This window comes from Mobula hypostoma, chromosome 25 (assembly GCF_963921235.1).
Source record: "Mobula hypostoma chromosome 25, sMobHyp1.1, whole genome shotgun sequence".
In the NCBI taxonomy this organism is placed as follows: Eukaryota; Metazoa; Chordata; class Chondrichthyes; order Myliobatiformes; family Myliobatidae; genus Mobula; species Mobula hypostoma.
Genome location: NC_086121.1, coordinates 6,493,368 through 6,515,301, shown reverse-complemented (window position 1 = coordinate 6,515,301; position 21,934 = coordinate 6,493,368). Strand labels below are relative to the sequence as shown.

Below are 21,934 nucleotides of genomic sequence, written 5' to 3'. Positions count from 1 at the left end.
GTGCTTAGTTCTGCGGACTTTTTAATATAAGACCATGTGACCATAAGGCATTGAAGCAGAATTAGGCCATTCAGTCCATCAAGCCTGTTCTGCCATTTAATCATGGCTGATTTATTTTTCCTCTTAATCCCATTCTCCTGCCTTCACCGTGTCTCCCCTTAGCCTTTGACACCCTTACTAATCAAGAACCTATCAACTACTGCTTTAAATATAGCTAATGATTTAGCCTCAACAGCTGTCTGTGGCAGTGAACTCCGCAGATTCACCACCGTCTGGCTAAAGAAATTTCTCTGTCCACCAGAGACAGCAGGATCTCCCAGTGGCCACACATTTTAATTCCACGCCCCATTCCCATTCTGGTATGCCTATCCACGGCCTCCTCTACTGTAAAGATGAAGCCACACTCAGGTTGGAGGAACAACACCTTATATTCCGTCTGGGTAGCCTCCAACCTGATGGCATGAACATTGACTTCTCAAACTTCCGCTAATGCCCCACCTCCCCCTCGTACCCCATCTGTTATTTATTTATATACACACATTCTTTTTCACTCTCTCCTTTTTCTTCCTCTGTCCCTCTCACTATACCCCTTGTCCATCCTCTGGGGTTTCCCCCCCTCCCCCATTTCTTTCTCCCGAGGCCTCCTGTCCCATGATCCTCTCATATCCCTTTTGCCAATCACCTGTCCAGCTCTTGGCTCCATCCCTCCCCCTCCCGTCTTCTCCTATCATTTTGGATCTTCCCCACCCCCTCCCACTTTCAAATCTCTTACTAGCTCTTCTTTCAGTTAGTCCTGATGAAGGGTCTCAGCCCGAAACATCGACTGTACCTCTTCCTATAGATGCTGCCTGGCCTGCTGCGTTCACCAGCAACTTCGATGTGTGTTGCAAAGAAATTTCCTCTTCATCTCTGTTCTGGAGGGACGTTCTTCTATTCTGAAATTGTGCCCTCTGGTCCTAGATTCCATTCCACTCCCTGCCCCCACCCACTATTGGAAAAATCATCTCCACAACCACTCTATCTAGGCCTTTCAATATTGAATAGGTTTTAATGAGATCCTCTCTCATTCTTTTAAACTCCAGTGAGTACAAGCCCAAAACAATCAAATGCTCCTCATATGTTACGCGTGGATACTTCTAGATTAGCACAGATATAGTAGTATTCACATGAGCAGGCACATAGTGCTTTTGCCAAGCTGTCAGCTAAAGCTTTATCTTGTTTGTTTTGAATTGTAGGAACATTTGATAAGAGACTACATACAACTCAGTATTGAAAAGATCGCAAGAATATTATAATTCCCCAATTTTCTAGATTACCTCTCCCTTCCCTGCATAGTTACTATTTATATCGAAAGATTTAATCATATTTTTCCAATAAACAGCATCAAAAGTCTGCAATAAATGGCAGAGTTATTCTCTAGGTTGACTTTCTCAGAACAATAGCTTGCTTCTCCATGTTATACAACAATTGCTTTCAAACCAGTCAGGTTTAAGAATTCCCATAGATACCATGGAGCCCTTGTTTACACAGACTGTAGCAGACACCCCTGAGGTTTTTTTTGCCATGCATAAACTAGATAAAGAAAATCCCCAGTGTCAGTTATTAATTCCTCCAGGAAAAATTACAAATAATGGATAATTAGAGTAAAATATTTTTTTAACTTTCTGTAGCATTGTGTCAGGAAGAAGGGTAGACCTTCAGTACATTAACAACCTTACATTGCTCACCTTGTCACTTGAGATCTTTCTTGGTGTCAGATAAAAACAGAAATATTTTTTGTTTATTGGTCTGAGGGAGAAAAATGTGCAACTAGTCAGGCATCTCAAGAATGGAGATATTTTAAGGAGATTACTTTAGCAAAATTCATGCTATCTTCCCAACCATCATCACTATGTCTGATGGCGGTCCTGTTTGTATGTGAAGATTGAAATCGCTCGCAAAGTATGACGAATACGGTAGGTAGACATGTTATTTGACCCCTTTGGTGAAACACAGTGATCTTTATTTGTGATGACAGAGATATTTGTTAAAATACTAGTTGTAACAGTCATAAACTGTTTTAAGGTGTTAACGCACTGCATTTATATGGCTGGTCTATGTCTTAACAATATTTTCTAAAAGGACTTTTTGGTTTAGATGCAATTCTTTTGCAAAAATATGGTTGTCTCCTGCAAAAGAAAATGTAGAAATAATTCAGTGGTTAAAATACTTGACCTGTTGAAGGCCAAAGCTATTTTTCAGAATCAGAATCAGATTTAATATCACTGGCATATATTGTGAAATGTGTTGTTTTGTGGCAGCAGTATATTGTAATTGCAATTCAAAATAATAATAATAAAAATAAATTGCAGGAAGAAGTATACAAAATATACATTAAATAAGTAGTTCAAAAAGAGAACAAAAATAAAGAATAAATAGTGGGTAGTATTCAGGGATTCATTGTTCATTCAGAAATCTGATGGTGGTGGGGAAGGAGCAGTTACCTAAACATTGAGTCTGTTTGTGAAGTCCTTCATCCTTTCTCCTAAATTTAATTAACATATCAGGCCGAGTGAGATTTGGGGTGCAAGTATGTGGATCTTAAAAGATAAATGGGATTTATTAAAGGTATTGAAATGGAAAACTGGAATTGTGAGCTATAGTACATCAAAACATTCAGCGTGAAAGCTTGGAATAAAAGGAGAATTTAGAAACCTTTCTCCTGTGGGAATTATTAGAAGTTGGGACTGTTTTACATAAATCAGTTGAGACCGAGATGATGTCATATTATGCGTGTAAATCAGATAAGTATTTAAAAAGGGAAAGAATCAAAGCAGTTGTAAGTAAATAAAATTTGAGCCCCTCATCTTCTCTTGGAATGTTAATATTTGTATGTTATGATAAACTGCGTGCATGTACAATCCATTGTTTATTGAGATGGTTGAACTCAGTGGGACAGCAATTACAAATGGAATAGTCAAATACACATGAATTTGAATAGATCTTAAAATACGCACAGGGTCGAAGTGTCCTTTACAGTCTGCTCAGATTTATTGGCAGAACTCAAAACTTGATTTGCTTTTCGATACAGGTAATTCAGTAAAGAGTTAACTCTTTTGAAAATTGGGATAAAGTTTACAAGGAGAATAAAATGGGGGAAAACAAACTCATTACTTATAACAAAGCTATGTATTCTAGAGAGGGCTTCACAGTGTGGACTATATTGAGATCCCTGAGGAAGATTGAACCAGAAATGGTAAACATCTTTACTGATTTTGTAAGAACTGCAGCTTCCTCTGTCCCAGTAGACCAATTTGAGATTTGTCAATTAGTGTACCTACTTCCAATATCCATCAGCGCGTTAATGATTTTTACGTCATACCATTTTGACAGATTTGTTAAGACTGGTTGAATATTTTAAACAAGTAATTACTACACATGCACACATACTTGTCTACCTGCAATATTTGTACTGTACAGATTCTGTGTTCTTCTTGTTCTAGATTCTTTAGTGTAACATAGGTCACAGTAAATATATTGTGCAAAGCTAATATTGATGACAGGAGAGGGGACAGTTAAAGTAAGGTGATAATTATGGTAGCATCAATAGAAAAGAGTGCAGTTGACGTTTCAGGCCAAATGGTCAACTATACTCTTTTCCATAGATGCTGCCTGGTCTACTGAGTTCCTCCAACATTTTGTATGTATGTTGCTTGGATTTCCAGCATCTGCGGATTTCCAACATCTGCAGATTTCCTCTTGCTTTTGAAGGTGATAATTATGTTTCTTTGCAGGAATTAACATACATATACAGTGCATAACCAGAGTGAAAGTCTGGGTTTTAACATTCTTTTGAAAACTGGTTCACTTTGAAGAGATTGATAATGTGCTAGGGAAGAAGAAGCAACACAGTGCAAAAACAAAATGCACCATTTCAACCTGAAAATACAGCACTTATTCCTAGTCTTCATTTTCTGTCAGTTAACCAATGGGCAAGTCTACAACAGCTTAACATCGACAATACTGTGGGTTCTGAGTTTTCATAATAACCTCTCACCTTGAAGGCTTCAAATTCCATATACAACACATTGACTAATTTGACTTCACCTATTCTATTGGCTAGAAACATAAACGATTCGGTTGTTGCTGGAGCAACCTGTTACATCAATGCAATTAAGAAGTCATTTCTTTTGATTTGCACTAACTCTCAATCATTCTGATCCTTCTCTGAGCCGTCATGTGTTTACTACCAAGTAGAGTTACACAACTATAAATAACAAGCTGGTCACGGCAGTCACTAGACCATATGCTACTTCCTGAAGTCAGGTCCATTAGCAGAACATGCAATCCAGTCTGTTCAGTACATCCACAACAATACTGTAGCCTCTTGTGTTCCCCAAATTTGTTTTTAGCAAGTTGTGCTGAGTTATATTTTCTGACAGGTTGCTCATATTTGCTCTGCACTCTGGGAGACTCTACACTCACCATTTTCATATTGCCTGAGGCATTATTGATTGTCTTATTTAACCACTGCATCTAGAAACCATGCTGAGAAGAATTCTATCGAATTGGTATCATGGAAGTCATTTAAAGTTGCATTGAATGCTTGTTATAAAACAAAATGGTTGCAAGAAAAGGTAAATAAAACAAAAACCGAGGTTATCACTCTTTGAAGCTCTGTAATGACATGATTGGTGAGGAAACTGATACAAACTGGAGGAACTAGGAGGATGCAGTTGGAATGCTGCTGTGAGCTAAGTTAGCTGATCTCAGTTGTGTTGACATAACAGCAGAGGGTTGGGTTGTATTAATGGAGATCAGAATTGTTTCAAGGCCACTGACCTTTCACAAGACATAGACACTGCATGGAAGCTGCACCACACCACACCACCTCTGGCATCTCCCCTCCCGGACTGCTGCAACAGACAAGCTCAAGGCATGAGTTCTTGTCCTTGCTGCAGCTCAGGCCATGCAGCTCCCCCGGTAAATCAGTGAACTGAACTTGCAGAATTTTACATTCCCAATGTCTAACAGGCGCTTGTGATTGCAAAAGAAAAGTCCAATACACTCAACACACATCAAAGTTGCTGGTGAACGCAGCAGCCCAGGCAGCATCTCTAGGAAGAGGTGCAGTCGACGTTTCAGGCCGAGACCCTTCGTCAGGACTAACTGAAGGAAGAGTGAGTAAGGGATTTGAAAGTTGGAGGGGGAGGGGGAGATCCAAAATGATAGGAGAAGACAGGAGGGGGAGGGATGGAGCCAAGAGCTGGACAGGTGATTGGCAAAAGGGATATGAGAGGATCATGGGACAGGAGGTCCGGAAAGAAAGACGGGGGGGGGGGACCCAGAGGATGGGCAAGAGGTATATTCAGAGGGACAGAGAGAGAAAAAGGAGAGTGAGAGAAAGAATGTGTGCATAAAAATGAGTAACAGATGGGGTACGAGGGGGAGGTGGTGCCTTAGCGGAAATTAGAGAAGTCCATGTTCATGCCATCAGGTTGGAGGCTACCCAGATGGAATATAAGGTGTTGTTCCTCCAACCTGAGTGTGGCTTCATCTTTACAGTAGAGGAGGCTGTGGATAGACATGTCAGAATGGGAATGGGATGTGGAATTAAAATGTGTGGCCACTGGGAGATCCTGCTTTCTCTGGCGGACGGAGCGTAGATGTTCAGCAAAGCGGTCTCCCAGTCTGCGTTGGGTCTCGCCAATATATAAAAGGCCACATCGGGAGCACCGGACGCAGTATATCACCCCAGTCGACTCACAGGTGAAGTGTTGCCTCACCTGGAAGGACTGTTTGAGGCCCTGAATGGTGGTAAGGGAGGAAGTGTAAGGGCATGTGTAGCACTTGTTCCGCTTACACGGATAAGTGACAGGAGGGAGATCAGTGGGGAGGGATGGGGGGGATGAATGGACAAGGGAGTTGCGTAGGGAGCGATCCCTGCAGAATGCAGAGAGAGGCGGGGAGGGAAAGATGTGCTTAGTGGTGGGATACCGTTGGAGGTGGCGGAAGTTACGGAGAATAATATGTTGGACCCGGAGGCTGGTGGGGTGGTAGGTGAGGACCAGGGGAACCCTATTCCTAGTGGGGTGGCGGGAGGATGGAGTGAAAGCAGATGTACATGAAATGGGGGAGATGCGTTTATTTTTTCAGCAAAGCGGTCTCCCAGTCTGCGTCGGGTCTTGCCAATATATAAAAGGCCACCACCAGCCTCCCACCACCACCCCACCAGCCTCCGGGTCCAACATATTATTCTCCGTAACTTCCGCCACCTCCAACGGGATCCCACCACTAAGCACATCTTTCCCTCCCCACCTCTCTCTGCATTCCGCAGGGATCGCTCCCTGCACAACTCCCTTGTCCATTCGTTCCCCCCCCATCCCTCCCCACTGATCTCCCTCCTGTCACTTATCCGTGTAAGCGGAACAAGTGCTACACATGCCCTTACACTTCCTCCCTTACCACCATTCAGGGCCTCAAACAGTCCTTCCAGGTGAGGCAACACTTCACCTGTGAGTCGACTGGGGTGATATACTGCGTCCAGTGCTCCCGATGTGGCCTTTTATATATTGGCGAGACCCAACGCAGACTGGGAGACCGCTTTGCTGAACATCTACGCTCCGTCCGCCAGAGAAAGCAGGATCTCCCAGTGGCCACACATTTTAATTCCACATCCCATTCCCATTCTGACATGTCTATCCACAGCCTCCTCTACTGTAAAGATGAAGCCACACTCAGGTTGGAGGAACAACACCTTATATTCCATCTGGGTAGCCTCCAACCTGATGGCATGAACATGGACTTCTCTAATTTCCACTAAGGCACCACCTCCCCCTCGTACCCCATCTGTTACTCATTTTTATGCACACATTCTTTCTCTCACTCTCCTTTTTCTCTCTCTGTCCCTCTGAATATACCTCTTGCCCATCCTCTGGGTCCCCCCTCCCTTGTCTTTCTTCCCGGACCTCCTGTCCCATGATCCTCTCATATCCCTTTTGCCTATCTCCTGTCCAGCTCTTGGCTCTATCCCTCCCCCTCCTGTCTTCTCCTATCATTTTGGATCTCCCCCTCCCCCTCCCACTTTCAAATCCCTTTCTCACTCTTCCTTCAGTTACTCCTGACAAAGGGCCTCGGCCTGAAACGTCGACTGCGCCTCTTCCTATAGATGCTGCTTGGCCTGCTGCGTTTACCAGCAACTTTGATGTGTGTTGCTTGAATTTCCAGCATCTGCAGAATTCCTGTTGTTTGCGTCCAATACACTCACTCGCTGTTAAACTACACACCACCTTTGTGCACTGACTGTGATGAATATGGACATTGCATAGGCAGAGCAATTAGTTTAGTTGGCCAGTTGATACCTATTGAATTGGTGTTGCACAACATTGTTGTCTGAAGGACCCGTTCCCATACTGTATTATTTTACATTGTAAGTTCTAAGTTTTGATGCACAGACACTGGTACATGCCTGGAACAAACTGTTGGGGTAGAGCTAGATGCAGATGCTGGAGTGGTGTTTAAGAGGCTGTTAGATTGCCACTGAATATGTGCAGGGAATGGAGGGACAAGGATCATTTACCGACAGAAGAAATTTAGTTTGATTCCACATCACGTTTGGTGCAGACATTGTGGGCTTAAGGGCCTGTTCCTGTGTCTGTGCTCTTCTGTGTAACGGATTTATAACTTGCGCCTGGGATTAGTGGAAAAGGGTCAGTTACTGTTGTATGTCAAACCTAATCTTGTCGAAATGATGTCCCAAAGAAGCTTCGTTGATGGTCAGATGAATGATGGAGGTAGAGGGGAGGGTGATTAAATTATTCGTTAGATTTACTCATTGCTCATCGCTTGTGTGGCATACGTTACTAAGACATGCTTGAAAGTCGTCCCGGTCTTCCTCCATGCCTTAATTTTCTTTGAAATTGATGAACATCTTGCAGCCATCATGAGCAACACTCTTCTGACTAGATCAGAGAGAGAAGGTCATTGATAAAGCAGCTGAAGGTTGTTTTGTCTTGGATAGTGCCCAGAGTATCTCCAGCAGAGGTGTCCTGTGACTGGAATGATCATGCATGAAGCAAGAGACAGTGATTAGGCCGAGTCCGCTGCCCCGAGGAATGCCTGGGGCTGTGTCCTGCGTCTGAAATAATTGACTTCCAACGGTCACAACCAGCTTCCTATGTGCTAAGAATGATTCTGGTCAGCCTTTGGGGAAAAAAATATACATTCTTCCCAATTTTTTCTTTCATGCTTTGTAAAGGAAAATTTCCAGAAAATACATTATTTTGGTCTCTGATATTCTTTCAAATAATCCTTTGTTCTTTATACAAAATTGACATAAATTATTACAAATTTTTTTCTTTAACTGTTTTAATTTTTTAAATTCTTATTTGTTTGATAATTTACTGGGAGTTGAATGCATTGCTTGGAATTACTTATTTTTAAATATGGAAACAAAGTGCTCAAAGTTGAAATATTTCACTAATCTCTTTGAGGTAAAATTTTGTGGCTTAGATGATATGACATTTAAACTTGATTTGCTAAAGAAGAGTTGCATTTTAGTTTTCAGAAAAATGTACTACAAGGGTATACAAGAGGGTTGCACAGTTGCATAGTGGTTGGCATAATGCCTTTCAGCCCCAGAAACTTGGGTTCAATTCCACCACTGTAAGCAGTTTGTGCATTCTCGTGACTGCATGAATTTCCTCCAGGTCCCCTGGTTTTCACCGGATACTCTGGTTTCCTCCCTCATTCCAAAACCATATAAATTAGGGTAACTGAGTTGTTGGCATTTTGTGCTGGCACCTGAAGCATGGCAACACTTGTACATCCAGCATGTCCTTGGACTGAGTTAGACATCGATGCAAACAACACATTTCACTGTCTTTTTGATGTACTGAAAGTGATACCAATAAAGCTAATTTTAACTTGCAAGTAGTTTTTTTCATGAGCCTAATCTTAATATGATTTAATTTCTATCATTTTAATTAATTTTGTGCTGAAGATTCACCAACTTGGAGTAAATCTACTGTATGGCGCAAAAGTCTTACATTTATATAACTAGAGTGCCTCAGACTTTTGAATGTACTATTGCTGCTGCAAATTTCATGACATATGTGAATGATGATGAACCTTATTCTGATGTGGCTCTCTTCTGTGGACAGAGAGTGGGAAGGAGGCAACAGAGGACAATCATAGAAACATAGAAACATAGAAACATAGAAAATAGGTGCAGGAGTAGGCCATTCGGCCCTTTGAGCCTGCACCGCCATTTATTATGATCATGGCTGATCATCCAACTCAGAACCCAGCCTTCCCTCCATACCCCGTGACCCCTGTAGCCACAAGGGCCATATCTAACTTCCTTTTAAACATAGCTAATGAACTGGCCTCAACAGTTTGCTGTGGCAGAGAATTCCACAGATTCACCACTCTCTGTGTGAAGAAGTTTTTCCTAACCTCGGTCCTAAAAGGCTTCCCCTCTATCCTCAAACTGTGACCCCTCGTTCTAGACCTCCCCAACATCGGGAACAATCTTCCCGCATCTAGCCTGTCCAATCCCTTTAGGATCTTATACGTTTCAATCAGATCCCCCCTCAATCTTCTAAATTCCAACGAGTACAAGCCCAGTTCATCCAGTCTTTCTTCATATGAAAGACCTGCCATCCCAGGAATCAATCTGGTGAACCTTCTTTGTACTCCCTCTATGGCAAGGATGTCTTTCCTCAGATTAGGGGACCAAAACTGCACACAATACTCCAGGTGTGGTCTCACCAAGGCCTTGTACAACTGCAGTAGTACCTCCCTGCTCCTGTACTCGAATCCTCTCGCTATAAATGCCAGCATACCGTTCGCCTTTTTCACCGCCTGCTGTACCTGCATGCCCACTTTCAATGACTGGTGTATAATGACACCCAGGTCTCGTTGCACCTCCCCTTTTCCTAATCGGCCACCATTCAGATAATAATCTGTTTTCCTATTTTTGCCACCAAAGTGGATAACTTCACATTTATCCACATTAAATTGCATCTGCCATGAGTTTGCCCACTCACCCAACCTATCCAAGTCACCCTGCATCCTCTTAGCATCCTCCTCACTGCTAACACTGCCACCCAGCTTCGTGTCATCCGCAAACTTGGAGATGCTGCATTTAATTCCCTCATCCAAGTCATTAATATATATTGTAAACAACTGGGGTCCCAGCACTGAGCCTTGCGGTACCCCACTAGTCACCGCCTGCCATTCTGAAAAGGTCCCGTTTATTCCCACTCTTTGCTTCCTGTCTGCTAACCAATTCTCCACCCACACCAATACCTTACCCCCAATACCATGTGCTTTAAGTTTGCACACTAATCTCCTGTGTGGGACCTTGTCAAAAGCCTTTTGAAAATCCAAATATACCACATCCACTGGTTCTCCCCTATCCACTCTACTAGTTACATCCTCAAAAAATTCTATGAGATTCGTCAGACATGATTTTCCTTTCACAAATCCATGCTGACTTTGTCCGATCATTTCACCGCTTTCCAAATGTGCTGTTATCACATCCTTGATAACTGACTCCAGCAGTTTCCCCACCACCGACGTTAGGCTAACCGGCCTATAATTCCCCGGTTTCTCTCTCCCTCCTTTTTTAAAAAGTGGGGTTACATTAGCCACCCTCCAATCCTCAGGAACTAGTCCAGAATCTAACGAGTTTTGAAAAATTATCACTAATGCATCCACTATTTCTTGGGCCACTTCCTTAAGCACTCTGGGATGCAGACCATCTGGCCCTGGGGATTTATCTGCCTTCAATCCCTTCAATTTACCTAACACCACTTCCCTACTAACATGTATTTCGCTCAGTTCCTCCATCTCACTGGACCCTCTGTCCCTTACTATTTCTGGAAGATTATTTATGTCCTCCTTAGTGAAGACAGAACCAAAGTAATTATTCAATTGGTCTGCCATGTCCTTGCTCCCCATAATCAATTCACCTGTTTCTGTTTGCAGGGGACCTACATTTGTCTTTATCAGTCTTTTCCTTTTTACATATCTATAAAAGCTTTTACAGTCCGTTTTTATGTTCTCTGCCAGTTTTCTCTCATAATCTTTTTTCCCCTTCCTAATTAAGCCCTTTGTCCTCCTCTGCTGAACTCTGAATTTCTCCCAGTCCTCAGGTGAGCCACTTTCTCTGGCTAATTTGTATGCTACTTCTTTGGAATTGATACTATCCCTAATTTCTCTTGTCAGCCACGGGTGCACTACCTTCCTTGATTTATTCTTTTGCCAAACTGGGATGAACAATTGTTGTAGTTCATCCATGCAACCTTTAAATGCCTGCCATTGCATATCCACCGTCAATCCTTGAAGTGTCATTTGCCAGTCTATCTTAGCTAATTCATGTCTCATACCTTCAAAGTTACCCCTCTTTAAGTTCAGAACCTTTGTTTCTGAATTAACTACGTCACTCTCCATGTTAATGAAGAATTCCACCATATTATGGTCACTCTTACCCAAGGGGCCTCTCACGACAAGATCGCTAATTAACCCTTCCTCATTGCTCAAAACCCAGTCCAGAATAGCCTGCTCTCTAGTCGGTTCCTCGACATGTTGGTTCAAAAAACCATCCCGCATACATTCCAAGAAATCCTCTTCCTCAGCACCTTTACCAATTTGGTTCACCCAGTCTACATGTAGATTGAAGTCACCCATTATAACTGCTGTTCCTTTATTGCACACATTTCTAATTTCCTGTTTAATACCATCTCCGACCTCACTACTACTGTTAGGTGGCCTGTACACAACTCCCAGCAGCGTCTTCTGCCCCTTAGTGTTACGCAGCTCTACCCATATCGATTCCACATCTTCCCGGCTTATGTCCTTCCTTTCTATTGCGTTAATCTCTTTTTTAACCAGCAACGCCACCCCACCTCCCCTTCCTTCGTGTCTATCCCTCCTGAATATTGAATATCCCTGAACGTTGAGCTCCCATCCCTGGTCACCCTGGAGCCATGTCTCTGTGATCCCAACTATATCATAATCATTAATAACAATCTGCACTTTCAATTCATCCACCTTATTACGAATGCTCCTTGCATTGACACATAAAGCCTTCAGGCGCTCTTTTACAACTCTCTTAGCCCTTTTTAATGCTTGCCCTGGATTTGTCGGCCTGCCACTTTTACTTTTCCCCTTTGTACTTTTTGCTTCTACGCTCACTTTACACTCCTCTGTCTCTCTGCACTGGTTCCCATCCCTCTGTTGTGAACTAACCTCCTCACACCTAGCCGCTTTAATTTGATTCCCACCCCCCAACCATTCTAGTTTAAAGTCACCTCAGTAGCCCCCGCTAATCTCCCTGCCAGGATATTGGTCCCCCTAGGATTTAAGTGTAACCCGTCCTTTTTGTACAGGTCACACCTACGCCAAAAGAGGTCCCAATGATCCAAAAACTTGAATCCTTGCCCCCTGCTCCAATCCCTCAGCCACGCATTTATCCTCCACCTCATCGCATTCCTACTCTCACTGTCGCGTGGCACAGGCAGTAATCCCGAGATTACTACCTTTGCGGTCCTTTTTCTCAACTCCCTTCCTAGCTCCCTATATTCTTCTTTCAGGACCTCATCCCTTTTCCTACCTATGTCATTGGTACCTATATGTACCAGGACCTCTGGCTCTTCACCCTCCCACTTCAGGATATCTTGGACACGATCAGAAATATCCCGGACCCTGGCACCAGGGAGGCAAACTACCATCCGAGTCTCTGGACTGCGTCCACAGAATCGCCTATCTGACCCCCTTACTATCGAGTCCCCTATCACAACTGCCCTCCTCTTCCTTGCCCTACCCTTCTGAGCTACAGGGCCAGACTCTGTGCCGGAGGCAGGGCCACTGTCGCTTCCCCCGGGTAAGCTGTCCCCCCCAACAGTACTCAAACAGGAGTACCTGTTGTTAAGGGGCACAGCCGCCGGGGTACTCCTCATCACCTGCCTTTTCCCCTTCCCTCTCCTAACCGTGACCCACTTGTCTGCCTCCCGTGGCCCCGGCGTGACCACCTGCCTTCCACTCCTCTCTATCACCTCCTCGCTCTCCCTTCCCATGGTTGGGAAAAGAAGAAGAGAAAAGGGAGGGAGTGGGAAGCACCAGAGAGACATTCTGTAATGGTCAATAAGCCAACTGTTTGGAATCAGGTGGTCTTACCTGGTGTCTCAGGGCTGGGTGTGTCTGCACCCACACCACTCCCCACTCCTGGCACTCCTTCTCTACCACTTGTTCCACACCCCTCCCGCGGTGCTCCACCCTTGCCATTCCCAACATCTTTTGCTCTCGCCAGATTTACAAACTCGCTCTCCACTCCCTGGCAACAAATACAGAACAGTGCAAAAGTCTTAGGCACCCTAGCTCTAATATATATACAGTCGGCCCTCCTTATCCGCGAGTTCCGCATGCGCGAATTCAACCAACCGCGAATTGAGAAAACCCGGAAGTGCTCTTGCAGCACTTGCTGTTCGAGCATGTACAGACTTTTTTTTCTTGCCATTATTCCCTAAACAATACAGTATAACAACTACTTATGTAGCATTTACATTGTATTAGGTATTATAAGTAATCTAGAGATTATTTAAAGTATACGGGAGGACGTGCGTAGGTTATCGTGGATCGGGATCGAAAAGAAACCGGAGGTTCTCTTACTAAGTAAGTAGGAACAGGTACATCCGATTTTATTTAGCATCTGTTAGTCAAACATTTGTCTGAATATATAGTATATATTTTACCTTTCTATGCATGTAAAACACTTAAGAAACGTATGTTTCCTCGCCGGGCTGTTCCCAAGTTCAATCCAGTGACAGACTGCTCCCTAGCACGCTCTCCATCCATGCCAGGTTGATGTGAGGATCAAAAATCCAAAACCAAAAACCCAATAATTAAACCACTACGTTGCTTAGTAATAATTGTAGTTTTAATCGGGCAGGGCCTTTCTCATTTTATCCTTTAAAATTGTTTCAATCATTGACCGACTGTAGCCTAACACTTTTCCAATGACCGATGGCGTTTCACCTCTTTCTGATTGCTTTATTATTTCCACTTTATTTTAAATCGCGATCATGATTATTTTCGTGAACAGAAATACTGCGGATTCAGAGTTCCGCCGCCGGGTCCTAATGCCCACCGCATTGAGACAGGTTAAATAAGGTCTAGGGTTCCGCTGGGTCCTAAGGTCCACCGCACTTAGGTTGAATAAGGGACTTGAGCATCCGCGTTTTTTGGTATCTGCGAGGGGTCCCGGAACCAATCCCTCGCGGATAAGGAGGGCCGACTGTATCTTGAATCACAGTGGATTTAATTTGGCTTTTTTTGACACTGATCACTGAATATCCCTTGGAGTACAGTTAAGGCAATCATCAAGAAATGGAAGGAATATGGCACAGCTGTGAATCTACTGAGAGCAGGCTGTCCTCAAAAACTGACTGACCGTGCAAGAAGGGGACTAGTGAAGGAGGCCACTAAAAGACCTATGACAACTCTGGAGGAGTTACAGGATTTAGCGGCTGAGATGGGAGAGACTGTGCATACAACTGTTGCCTGGGTGCTTTAGTAGTCGCAGCCTTATGGGAGAGTGGCAAAGAGAAAGCCACTGTTGAAAAAAAACTCTCATGAAATCTCGGCTAGAGTTTGCCAGAAGGCATGTGGGAGACTCTGAAGTCAGCTTTAAGAAGGTTCTATGGTCCGATGAAGCCAAAATTGAGAGTTTTTGGCCATCAGACTAGATGTTATGTTTGGTATAAACCAAACACCACACATCTTTTAAAAACATACCATTCCTACTGTGAAGCATGGTAGTGGCTGCATCATGCTGAGAGAATGCTTCACTGCAGCAGGCCCTTGAAGGCTTGTGAAGGTAAATGGTAAAATGAATGCAGCAAAATACAGGGAAATCCTGGAGGAAAGCAAAATACAAGGAAATTCTTGAGGAAAACCTGATGCAGTTTGCAAGAGAACTGCAGTTTGGGAGATTTGTTTCCCAACAAGACAATGACCCCAAGCGTAAAGGCAAAGCTACACAGGAATGGCTTAAAAACAACAAAGTTAATGTCCTGGAGTGGCCAAATCAGAGTCCATACCTCAATCCAATTGAGAATTTGTGGTTGGGCTGTTCATTCACAATCCTCATACAGTCTGACAGAGCTTGAGCAGTTTTGTAAAGAAGAATGGTGAAAAATGCAGTGTTCAGATGTGCAAAGCCAATAGAGACCTATCCACACAGACTCAGGGCTGTAATTACTGCCAAAGGTGCATCTACTAAATATTGACTTGAAGGGGGTGAATTATTCTGCAATCAATTATTGTGTTTTCACTTTGGCACAATAGAGCCTTTTCTGTTGATCTGTGTCAAAAAAGCCAAATTAAATCCACTGTGATTCAATGATTACAAACTCATTCGTAAGGCCAGTGATGTTGTGGGGATGGAACTGGACTCTCTCACGGTGGTGTCTGAAAAGAGGATGCTGTCTAAGTTGCATGCCATCTTGGTCAATGTCTCCCATCTACTACATAATGTACTGGTTGGGCACAGGAGTACATTCAGCCAGAGACTCATTCCACCGAGATGCAGCACAGAGCGTCATAGGAAGTCATTCCTGCCTGTGGCCATCAAACTTTACAACTCCTCCCTTGGAGGGTCAGACACCCTGAGCCAATAGGCTGGTCCTGGACTTATTTCCTGGCATAATTTACATATTACTATTTAACTATTTATGGTTCTATTACTATTTATTATTTATGGTGCAACTGTAACGAAAGCCAATTTCCCCTGGGATCAATAAAGCATGACTATGTTTTAAAACAATAAAACTTGAAAACTTATGGGGGGGGGGGTGAATACTTTTTATAGGCACTGTATATGTGCCTAAGACTTTTGCACAGGACTGTATGTATTTCCAACGGTTTACTTCAATCACACCAGCCCCTAAAATGAGAGGCAGGTTCAGTTCCTGAAGTTGTAATGTTGATACACGGGTAAGATATTTGCACTGGTATCTCTGACATGCTGGTATTACCTGAAGGCCATCTTGTTGATCCCCAAGTGGAACTAAATGGTTATTATAAAATATTAATGCTTGATAAAACATTCTACTCTACAATACCTATTCAAAAGCTTTATAAAATAACATTTCAACTTAAACATTGCTTTTGTAGATCAGTTGATATATTTTGAAATTGTAACCATGTGCTATTACTAAAAAAAATTAAAGGCTAATGCCAAAAAGGCAATCTACTATCTGTGTAATGATCACTGAATAAAGCAACTAATTAGACCCCTTGATGATAGTAATATTAATTTAACACTGATGTCTTATCCACTTCACTATCTCCCTAATAACAATTTCCATGGGTCATTAGAGGTTATATTTAATGATTTACTGTGTGCTGTACTATAAAGTGATGGAAATGGTACTTAATGTTTAGGGAAATTACATTTTTGGGGAGTATTATGATTGCGCTTTTAGAAACCGAACTGCTGATGCATCACTAAACTCTGGAGCAAGTACAATTCCCCACCTTTAGTCAATTTTAGGTGATTATTGTTCACTGACATTTACTTGGCACACATATGTGTTGACATTGAACTGGAGAAACAAACCAACTGGGCCTCATGACAAGGAAGGCAACTGTATGTCTGGGCACCCTACTGTCATTTTAGAAGGATATGGAAGCTTTTGAGAAGGTGTAGACGAGATCTATCAGGATGCTGCCTGGATTGGAGAGTGTGTCTTATGAAGATAGGTTGAGTGAGCTAGGGCTTTTCTCTTTGGAGCGAAGGAGGATGAAAGGTGTCTGAATAGAGGTATATAAGATGATAAGAGGCATTGATAGTGGGAAGTGAGTGCCCTTTTACAGAGGAAGAAGTGGCTAATATGAGGCATAATTTTAAGGTGATTGGAGAGAAGTATAGGGAGATGTTGAAGGCAGGTATTTCACACGGCAAGTGGTGGGTGTGTGGAAGGTGCTGCCTGGGTGGTGGTAGAGGCAGATACATGAGAGACATTGAAGAGACTCATAGATAAGCACATGGATGAAAGAAAAAAATGGAGGGCTATGTGGGAGGGAGTCATTAGATTGATCTTGGAGTAGGTTAATAGACTAATATGTCAGCACAGATTGTACTGTGCTGTATTGTTCAGTATTTTATAAATTTGGAGGAATGTTTGATGTTCCCATAAGCTTAACGGAACAATTCCTTGGGCAAAGGAAAACGGTTATGGATGTTGAAGGTGTATTATCTCAGATCCCAGGACATGTTTTAAAACTTTCGTCAATCCTAGAACAAAAAAAACCAACTAAAATGCTGTGAAAAATCTGCCACAAAGTAGCATAGAATGACAATCAGGTTTAGCATTAACTGCTGTTTGGTGTGAAGTGTATTGTTTTGCACAGCAGTACAGTATAGTGCAAACGTACATAAACTATACTGAAGATCAGGAGGGAAGAAGAGTTCTCAGGAGAACAGCACAATCGTTAGTGACTGTGGAGGCCAATCCTGGATCTGCAGACTCAGGAGCAGTAATGACACGGGAATAGCTGGGACCTCGGTGCTTCTTGCATCTCCCCTTCTCTGCAGCAGTCGCTCTTCTGGGTTCCTCAATATTCTTGGCTACGACATGGATCAGCGATATATTTAGAAAAGGGAACAAAAGTATTGAGCTACTTTTCATGGGTTATCTGATGGTAGAAGCGTAGAAGCCATTCCTAAAACTTTGAATGTGTGTCTTCAGACTCCTGTACCACCTCTCTAATACAGAGTGTTTAGATGTATTTAAACTAAACATAGTCTTTCTTGATATTTACATAGGAACGGTATTGTCTACACATTGGCAATATGGTGAGACAAGAGCAAGTGTAACAGATGTTAGAACTTTGAAATTAAATCAGAAATTGCTGGAAAACGTTTCTGGAAGAGAAACTATTCTTTTAGTTTGCTGTTCATGCCATTTTAAACATTTATTCCTCCAAGCAATTAATCTGATCAATCCTTCTAGTTAGCCCCCCTCATACCTCCCCTCTATCTACTACCTCATTCGCTGCACAATAAACACTTACAGCCACTTTAATACATGCTGGTATTCCGGTATTTATACACATTTTATTCCATGTCTGTACTTTAGCCATAGATGTATATATACCTAGGGCGCCTAAGACTTTTGTACAATATGGTATTTGTCAATGTGGAGCAGAGAGTGAGTTTGTAAATACGGCAGGAGGAAAGGCTGTTGGGAATGGTGAAAGTGGAGTGTGGGAGAGTGCCAGGGGCTGGGGGGTGGTGCAGGTGCAGACACATCCAGCCCTGTAATATGGTGAGACAAGAGACAAGGCAAGGACATTTGGTTTATTGATCATTACAGAATGTTTCTGTAGTTCTTCCCACTCCCTCCCCTCTCCCTTCCCCTTTTCCCAATCATAATTCCCCTCTCTCTGCCCCCTTCCCACTCTCAGTCCACAATAGAGACCCAGATCAGAATCAGGTTAATCACCACCCACATGTGTCATGAATTTTGTTTTTTTTGTGGCAGCAGTACAGTGCAATACATAAAATTGCTACTACAGTACTGTGTAGTTTTATATATATAAAAATATAAATAAAAGTACATATACATGTAAATGTATATGATGAATAAAGTTGATCCTTGATCCTAGATCTATAAAAAGGGAGGGCGAAGAGAAGGAGAGAACAAAATGGGCGAGCATTAAACTGGAGAAATTATGAAAACAAATGCAAGAATAGTGCCGGTGAAATGTACTGGTACTTGGACTAGTAAGGAAATAGTAGGTCATTCGGTAGGATGTGCACTGAAGTGCAAATTAAGGATCTGAATTCAGCAGAGCACAATGTGGTGAAAGCTGAAAATTTGGAATAGAGAAGCTGGAATGAACTGATTATCTGAGTTATGGTTCAGGCTGTTGTTCCTTGAGCTTGCGCTGACCTAATTTGGGACAGTGTGGGAAGGTGAAGGTAGAGGTCTGAGTGGAAATAAGACTGAGAATTAAAACGACAGGCAGCTCGGTGCGTTGGGGGGTGGGGGTTGGTGTCACATTTGTGGACTGAGTAACAATCTTCTGCAGAGCAGCCTCACAATCAACACTTGGTGTCCCCAGTATGGAGAAAAATACAGAATGAAAACTGACTGCAGTAATATGAAATTAAAATTACGTTTAAATATCTCTTCACATGCAAAGTGTATTTGGATGACAGGGAAGGAGAAGGTGAATGGCCAGGTGTTTTATCTTCTACACTGGCAGAAGAGGAAATGGAGGTAGTGGTTATCATGGAGCCATCAAGTCATACAGCATCAAAACTGGCCCTTCAGCCCAATTCATTGATACTGACCAAGATGCCCATGTAAATTAGCCCCATTTGGCTCATCTTCATCCATATCAGACAATGCAGTGAACACAATAGCAGGCTGAAGCATTGGTTTTGTTTCTTTCTTCAGAGATGATGTCCAATTTTGAGTATTTCTGGTTTTATTTGAACTTTCACCTTGTTGGTGTAGATAGAAAGGTGAACCAGTGTTGCTGGAGGGAATGGTCCCTTTGCAAGGCAGAAGGAGGAGAAAAGGAGAAGATGCTTCATTCTGCTGGCACCGGGACTAGTGGGGAGTAACTGGAAAAGGTAGGTGGCAGAAAAGTAAGGATGAGGGAAGTTCTGTCTTTGTTTTACAAGAAGATTGCTGGGGAAAATTGAGAGTTGAAGTACACAAAGTAGAGTGGGCATTGTTTGGAGGTCCTTTCAATGGAAAGATGATCTATGGTTGAGAAATATGAAGGGCAGGTTGAAGGCATTGGTACTATTTCAGTATAGAAGGACATGGCTTTATGACAGATTTGAGGAGAAATTTCTTTAGCCAGAGAGTGGTGAATCTATGGATTCATTGCTGCAGATAGCTCTGGAGGCCAATTCATTAGTATATTTAAAGTGGAGGTTAATAGGTTCTTGGTTAGTCAGGGTGTCAAAGGCTATGGGGAGAAGGTGGGGGACTGTGGTCGAGAGGGATAATACATCAGACATGCTCAAATGGCAGAACAGACTTGAAGGGCCAAAGGGCAGCATGTCTTATGGTCTTACCTCACACAAAGTAGGATGGTTGTGGATGGCAGCCAGAACATTGTCTTAAGAGAACTGATGTGATATAGGTGGGGAATGGAACCATAATAGAATCAAGTTCTGCCAGGAACCATGGTAGAAGGGGACACAGTGAATATTCATGGCACTTTTGTGGGGATATTGATTGTTAACCAGTCTTGTGAAATGGAGGTAGAGTGGAAATTGCCAGCTAAAGTGAAAAAATGGGAACATGAAAGAGAACCAATGAGGTCCCACTCTTACTGGAAAAGGAGATGAGATGTGGGACCAGAGTTGAGTATTTATTATTGATATGTTTCTTTTTCATGATGTCAATGGCTGAAAGCAGTGGCAATTATTACCCATTCCTTATTGCCTTTGAGAGGGTGAAGATGGTATATTTTCAAATCAGGCACATTGTATGGTGAACTGATTATTTTGGTTTTGTTATTTGGACTTCTTGTCTTACCCTTTCTAAGTGTATTGGTGCTTGCTCAATGAATATATTTAATTTCAATATTGCTTTTGCACGAGACAGTCCATGGTGGCACAGTCGCACAGCGATTAGTATAATGCTATTACAGCACCAGCGACTCTGGTTCAGTTCCTGACGCTGTCTGTAAGGAGTCTGTACCTTCTCCCCGTGACTGCGTGGGTTTCCTCCCATATTCTAAAGATGTATGAGTTAGGAGGTTAGTTGGTCATATAATTGTAATTGGGCCAGAAGGGCCTGTGTTGTGTCTCTAAATAAATAAAAAAAATCATGGCTGAACCATGGCTGTTATTAAAGTACGATTCTAACCACAGGTTCCCTCTTTTAGGCGAAGCTTCCAGAATTGAAGCCTCTTCCCCTGTCCACCGGTGAAATGATAACGGAACACGAGGAGCTGGTTTGGACTCCTGGTGTCAATGACTGTGAGCTTCTGATGTACCTGAGGGCAGCCAGGTAAGATTCCACTGAAGGCCTGATCCTTTCCTATAGCTTTCTGAGAGAATGCAAAAGTTTCAAATGTGTAAGAGGAGAAAATAGACAATGGGTTTCAATCACGGTTAAGTGGTGGGATGCTTTATTCAGTAGTCAATCAATTGTTAATGGTTCCATTTAATATCAGAGAATGTATACAATATACAACCTGAAATTCTTATTCTCCACAATCAATCTATTGATTGGTTGAACTATTGCTTTACTCTTGCTGTTTTTAAAAGGTTTTATATCCACCTTTGTCAGTTCTGAAGTGTTTCCCACCCAGATCATGTGGTGGTCTCATCAGTACAAAAGTGTACAGCCTAAGTACTCTTAGCTTCTCACCAGGCCTTTCTGTTTATCGCCATTCAACCATACGAAGGGTGATTAATATGTTCATGGCCTAAGGTAGAAGAAGTCAATTTTAGAAAACCTAGCACATTTATTTTTCAACATAGTCCACTCCTACATTTACACACTTAGTCCTGCAGTCGTGGAGCATACGGATCCCTTCTTTGTAGAAGTCGGCGTCTTGGACCTCCAGAAAGTGGTCCACAGCAGGGGTGAGAAGGAGATGAGTTGTACAGCTCTGGTTACATACACGTGCAGTCCAACTCTCTGAGTGATTATGCAGAAAGTTTGAAGTTAATAACTCATCTCCTTCTACCTTAGGCCACGAACTTATCATTCACTCCTGCTGTGGACCACTTTCTGGAGGTCCAAGATGCCGACTTCTACAAAGAAGGGATCCGTATGCTCCACGACAGCTGGACTAAGTGTGTAAATGTAGGAGCGGACTATGTTGAAAAATAAATGTGCTAAGTTTTCTAAAATTGACTTCTTCTACCTTAGGTCACGAACTTATCAATCACCCCTTGTTATACAGATAT

At 42.7% G+C, this 21,934-nt stretch overlaps 1 protein-coding gene across 5 annotated transcripts in view; it reads left to right on the top strand.

Annotated features, from left to right (window-relative positions):
- The window catches only part of rerea (arginine-glutamic acid dipeptide (RE) repeats a), a 659,533-nt gene that overhangs the window by 428,735 nt on the left and 208,864 nt on the right, over positions 1-21,934 (top strand). For all 5 annotated transcript variants that reach the window (XM_063033173.1, XM_063033174.1, XM_063033176.1 and 2 more), the window contains one exon: positions 20,902-21,026. In XM_063033173.1, the coding sequence (XP_062889243.1) occupies positions 20,902-21,026 (125 nt within the window). The remainder of the gene's footprint in view (positions 1-20,901; positions 21,027-21,934) is intronic.